General features: G+C 48.5%; 1 protein-coding gene across 1 annotated transcript in view; it reads right to left on the minus strand.

The window, feature by feature from the left end:
• Window positions 1–4,670, minus strand: part of LOC122100310 (zinc finger protein OZF-like) — a 28,381-nt gene extending 23,711 nt beyond the window's left edge. Inside the window, exon 1 of the mRNA XM_042670672.1 lies at window positions 4,577–4,670. Coding sequence (XP_042526606.1) covers window positions 4,577–4,610 — 34 coding nt within the window. The 5' untranslated portion in view covers window positions 4,611–4,670. The remainder of the gene's footprint in view (window positions 1–4,576) is intronic.
• Window positions 4,671–6,000: the final 1,330 nt, after the last annotated feature.

Raw genomic sequence — 6,000 nt, forward strand, 5'->3', positions numbered from 1 at the left:
CCTGGGCGCTGTCCCTCAGCTCTTCAGCTCAAGGCTAGCGCTCTACCACTTGAGCCACAGCGCCACTTCCGGCTTTTTTCTTTTTGCTTATGTGGTGCTGAGGAATCAAACCCAGGGCCTCAGGCATGCAAGACAAGCCCTCTACCACTGAGCCATCTCCCCAGCCCCTTGACAGTTTTTTTTTTGTCGGTCATGGGGCCTGATCTCTGGGCCTGGGCACTATCCCTGAGCGCTTCAACTCAAGGCTAGCGCTCTACCACTTGAGCCACAGCTCCACTTCTGATTTTCTAGTAGTTTATTGGAGGTAATAGTCTCACTATCAGGACTTTTTGCCCGGGCTGGTTTTGAACCATGATCCTCAGATCTCAGCCTCCTCACTAGCTAGGATTACAGTTGTGAGCTACCGACTGGCTCTGTGAGACTTTTATGTCCAATTAACCACCAGAAAACTGGAGGTAGGGGCTGGGAAGGTGGCTCAGTGGCAGAGCACTTGCCTTGCATGCCTGAGGCCCTGGGTTCGATTCCTCAGCACCACATAAGCAAAAAGAAAAAAGCTGGAAGTGGCGCTGTGGCTCAAGTGGTAGAGCGCTAGCCTTGAGCTGAAGAGCTGAGGGACAGCGCCCAGGCCCAGAGTTCAGGCCCCACGACCGGACCCAAATAAAAAAAGGACAAACAAGCCAAGAAGGATAAAGGCGCGGCTTCCTCTCGGCAGCAGCGGCCCCGTGCTCACGCTGGCACTGAGGGCTGCCCCTCCACTCTCGCTGTCCAGAGCACAGCTCTGACTTTTCCCCCTGAAATTTTTACAGCTAACAAGTGTTTTGGAGCTCAGGATGCAAATGACAAGATAGAGCACTCAGAATTTGGGGGCATTTTGTTGTTGTTGGTGGTGGTCATTGGCCCTGAACTCTGGCCTGGGCGCTGTCCCTCAGCTCTTCCGCTCAAGGGGAGCGCTCTACCGCCTGAGCCACAGCGCCACTTCTGGCGCTTCCCAGCCCATGGTGGGGGGGTGGGGAGGGCACATGTTTTAAGGTCCCCAAGCATTGAGTGCTATGTTCATTCCCAATAAGGGTAGACAAGCCAACGAAGATAAATATACGGCTTCTTTGTGTCAGAAGCAGCCGTGCTCGCCGTTAGGGCTGCCCCTTCCCCTTCTCCTCTTGCTGTCCACATCCACCTACCTCATCTCACCCCCACCTCTATCCTTGGAAAGCTGACAAGTGTTTTGGAGCTCAGGATGCAAATGACAAAGAGCACTCAGAACTTGGGGGCCTTAAAAACAACTATATGCACGCACATGTGTGCGCGTGTGTTTGTGTGTGTGTGTGTAAAGGGGGGGAGGCAGGAGCCATTGGCTCACACATGTAATCCTAACTCCTCAGGAAGGTGACATCTGGGGATCTCAGTTCCAAGCCAGGCCAGGCCAGAAAATCCATGAGACTCTTATCTCCAATTAACCACCAAAAGGTTAGAAGTGTAGCTGTGGGGCTGGGAAGGTGGCTCAGTGGTAGAGCGCTTGCCTAGCATGCAACGAACACACCTTATGTACTGAAGGTGAGAAAACAATCAATGTGTTTTCATGCACTGGAGATGATTGTGAAGGAAGAAGGCAGGAATGGGAGAAGGCTGTTGACATGTTAAGTTGAAATCCCCTTGTACAGTTATCTCGATTATATTATATAATAGAGATATATAATATATGCTGTATATAGTGCATATATACTATATAATACATACTAAATATATATTATATAATTTTTTGTTGGTCGTGGGGCTTGAACTCTGGGCCTGGGCGCTGTCCCTCAGCTCTTCAGCTCAAGGCTAGTGCTCTACCACTTGAGCCACGACGCCACTTGCAGCTTTTTCTGCTTATGTGGTGCTGAGGAATCAAACCCAGGGCCTCAGGCATGCAAGGCAAGCGCTCTACCACTGAGCCACCTTCCCAGCCTCCACAAATAGGGTTTCTATCCTGTGTGAGTTATTTTATGGTGGAGTCAGTGAAGGCTTTGCCACATTTGTTACCCACGTAGGGTTTTCTCCATGCTGTTTGTGTGGTAGTGTCTTGGTGCGTCGCTCTACATATAGGAGGCTTTCCCACACTGCACGCATCTGAAGGGTCTCTCTCCACTGTGGGTGTGTTCATGTTTCTGAATGTTACTCAAGGAAGAGCAGGCTTTCCCACATTCTTTACATAAAAAGGGTTTCTCTCCACTGTGAATTCTTTCATGTCTGCTAACATCACTCAAGGAAAAGGACTTTCCACACTGCTTACACGTACGGGGTTTCTGGCCAGTGTGAGTTCTTTCGTGGATGACGCAATGGCTTTATCCCTAAAGGGTTTTCCACACTGCTTACACACATGGGGTCTCTCCCCAGAGTGAGTCCTTTTGTGAACTTTAACAAAACCAGAGGAGCTAAAGGCTTTCCCACACTGCTTACATACAAAGGGTTTCTCTCCAGAGTGAATTCTCTCATGTTTTCCCACATTGCTTGCACATGTAGGGTTTGTGTGCATTCTGAGTTTGTTCACGTAGCTGAGCAGAACTGGAACAACCCAAAGCATTTCTCCTTCGCTTATAGTTATGGACTCTTTCCAAGGTCTGTCCTGTCATGTGCCTGAAGGCATTGGTTTTCCATGTTCCTCCAATACACCTGGCTTCCGTCTATATTTCTGGTACTCAGATGAGTTGACGCAAGCACGTTTTAATGGACATATGTAGGATGACACATGGCTTTCACTTGCTTCCAATCTCCTGGGAGTTTCCTTGTTCATAGTATGTTCTGGAATAGGACTCAAGGTGTCTCCACATTGTACTTCTCGATGCTCATAGAGACTCTGTAAAACTTGCATGAGGAAAAGGACATCAGTAAATTCCTAATTTCAAATGAATGAGTCAGAACTGGCCTGATGTTTTGTTACAATTGTATTTTTGTGCTGGTGCTGGGGCTTGAACTTACCACCGCTAGGTACTGACCCCGACTTTTTTTTGGGGGGGGTCCGGTGGTGGGGCCTGAACTCTAGGCCTGGGCACTGTCCCTCAGCTCTTTAGCTCAAGGCTAGCGCTCTACCACTTGAGCCACAGCGCCACTTCCGGCTTTTTTCTTTTTGCTTATGTGGTGCTAAGGAATCGAACCCAGGGCCTCAGGCATGCAAGGCAAGCACTTTACCACTGAGCCACCTTCCCAGCCCCCCGACTTTCTTTCTTTTTCTTTCTTTCTCTCTTTCTTTTTTTCTTTTTTTTCTTTTGTCGCTCATGGGGCTTGAACTCTGGGCTTGGGCGCTGTCCCTCAGCATTTCAGCTCAAGGCTAGCACTCTTACCACTTGAGCCACAGTGCCATTTATGGTTTTCTGGTGGTTTATTGGACATAAGAGTTTCACAGCTTTTCCTGCCTGGGCTGGCTTTGATCCACAATCCTCAGATCTCAGCCTTCTGAGTAGCTAGGATTACAGGCATGAGCCAGCATTGTCCAGCTGACCCTGACACTTTTTTTTTTTTTTTTTTTGGTCAGTCATGGGGCCTGAACTCTGGGCCTGGGCGCTGTCCCTCAGCTCTTCAGCTCAAGGCTAGCGCTCTACCACTTGAGCCAAAGCACCACTTCCAGCTTTTTCTGTGTATGTGGTGCTGAGGAATTGAACCCAAGGCTTCATGCATGCTAGGCAAGTGCTCTACCACTGAGTCACATTCCCAGCCTCCACCAGTTCTTTTTTATGTTGCTTATTTTTGAGGCAGGGTCTCACTTTTATGTCCAGACCAACCTGAACCGAACTCCTCTAGTTTCTGTTCCCTCTGTGACAGAGATGATAGGTGAGTGCCAGCCATGGGGTTAGATGCAATATCACCAATTCTCATGCCTACAATGACCTCCAAGCTCATTCCTCCAATCTCTACTGCCAGGCAGCTCGGATGACTAGCACGGCTTTCGCTTTGATCCTTCACTGACAGTGCTTTCTCTTCTGATTACCTTAGGTAGAGTTCTATGGGGATTTTTGTACACATAGTCAATGATTTGGTCTTCTCTATTTGGTCTGGTTCTGGTTTCCCTTTTCATTTCCTAAAATGTATATGGAGGATTAGCTTCTAGTAAAGCTTGTGGTGATCACATGATCATGTCAGGTATACTTACCCAAATATTCCCTTTCCATTTCCAAATCATGGGGTGGGGGTTGGGCTCAAGTGGTGGAGCACCAGACTGTGAGTCAAAGAGAAAGGCTGAGCTCAAGCGCAGGTCTTAGTTGAACAAAAAACCCAAATCACAGAGCATCTTTTTTTTTTTTTTTTTGTCAGTTGTGGGGCTTGAACTCTGGGCCTGGGTGCTGTCCCGGAGCTCTTCAGCTCAAAGCGAACACTCTTACCGCTTGAACCACAGCGCGACTTCTGGTTTTCTAGTGGTTCCTTGGAGATCAGAGTCTCACAGACTTTCCTGCCCCAACTGGCTTTGAACCAAGATCCTCAGATCTCAGCCTCCTGAGTAGATAGCATTACAGGTGTAAGCCACAGCGCCCAGCCACAGAGCATCATTGATACACAACAATCACTTGTTCTGAAACAGAACAAAAGACCATGAAGTCATCCTTACCAACAGAGGCCAGGTTCCGGAAGGTCTCGCCCATCACGCTCCTGTACAGCTTCTGTCGGGCAGGGTCCAGCAGAGACCACTCCTCAAGGGTGAAGCTGACCAACATGTCATTGAAGGTCACAGACTCCTGAAATGTCACAAGGGCATTTCAAGGACGAGTGGGCAGACCAGCAGTCCTGGGGATCTACAGTTATTTCAGAATATGCTGACATGACACCACATGCTACAAATGATCGCACCAGGTCACCGCTCTCTTGCTCTCTGTCCACACTCACGTCCCCTCATACAGCAGAGGAGGAATGACCCAGCGGGCACCAGTGTGAACCTCACTTGTGTTGAGACAAAACAAATTCTTGAGCACAAAAGCTAACCTCGCCGGCTATCTTGGAACTGCTATCGATGGACCTCACCTCTCAGGCAGACTGAAAGGAGGGGCTCAGGGCTCCCCAACAGTGCGTCCACAGGAACAATATATATTTCTGTCACGGAATGCTTGCCATATGCCTCACATAATCATGAGCAGGAGCCTTCCCAAAAAGACTGAAAACACTGAGGAATCGCCATTGAGCTGCTCTGACAGGTACATTCGCGTCAGGGCTTGTTAATGAGGGAATGCAGCATACATTCTGGGATCCAGGGAACACAGTTGTCATCCAACACAACAGTCGGCAGCTTCCTCCTGGTTCCTCACAGATCAAAGTTAAATATTACATAAATTCATGAAAGATAATTCATTAGGCCTGGCTACACAGTATAATTTGTTTTTTTGGTTTTGAGCCAGAATTGACACTTGAATTGAGGGCTTCCTGTTTTTTAATTCTTCGAGGCTGATGCTCTATCACTTGAGCCACACCTCTACTTCTGTCTCTTGCTGGCTAGTTGGGAGATAAAAGTCTCTCACACTGGGTGCCAGTAGCTCATGCCTGTAATCCTAGCTACTCAGGAAGTGTCCTGACCCGCAGGACGTCAACGAGGGCAGTGAACTTAAGCGAGAAGGAATGAAGGGACAAGAGACACGAAGAATGACAGCAAGACAGGGATTCTGATTAAGCTGCAAATTTTTCTTTTTCACACAGGGGTATTTATATGCTTGGAATAAGGAAGCTTTTTCATTGGCCGTTAAGGAAGCTTTTTCATTGGCCGTAGCAGCTGCAGGATGTTTGCTTAGGGCAGGGGGAAAGGGTGGTCTAGCAGCTGCAGGATGTTTGCTTAGGGCAGGATGAGGGTTGGATTCTGTAAACTCAGCCTCAAGATGTTCCAGTGAGATAGTCAAGCCTATCATGTTGAGAGACTCCCTTTTGGCTCCGACATCTCCCCCTTATTTAGAAAATTGACCATCAACTGTTGGCTGCTCTTTTTAAGGAGGTGACAGAGGCTCTGTTCCTCTAAGGGCCCAGGGTTTTTCTCTGCTCTGAGCAAGCGTC

Source organism: Dipodomys spectabilis, unplaced genomic scaffold, assembly GCF_019054845.1.
Source record: "Dipodomys spectabilis isolate Male_0828 unplaced genomic scaffold, ASM1905484v1 ptg000573l, whole genome shotgun sequence".
In the NCBI taxonomy this organism is placed as follows: domain Eukaryota; kingdom Metazoa; phylum Chordata; class Mammalia; order Rodentia; family Heteromyidae; genus Dipodomys; species Dipodomys spectabilis.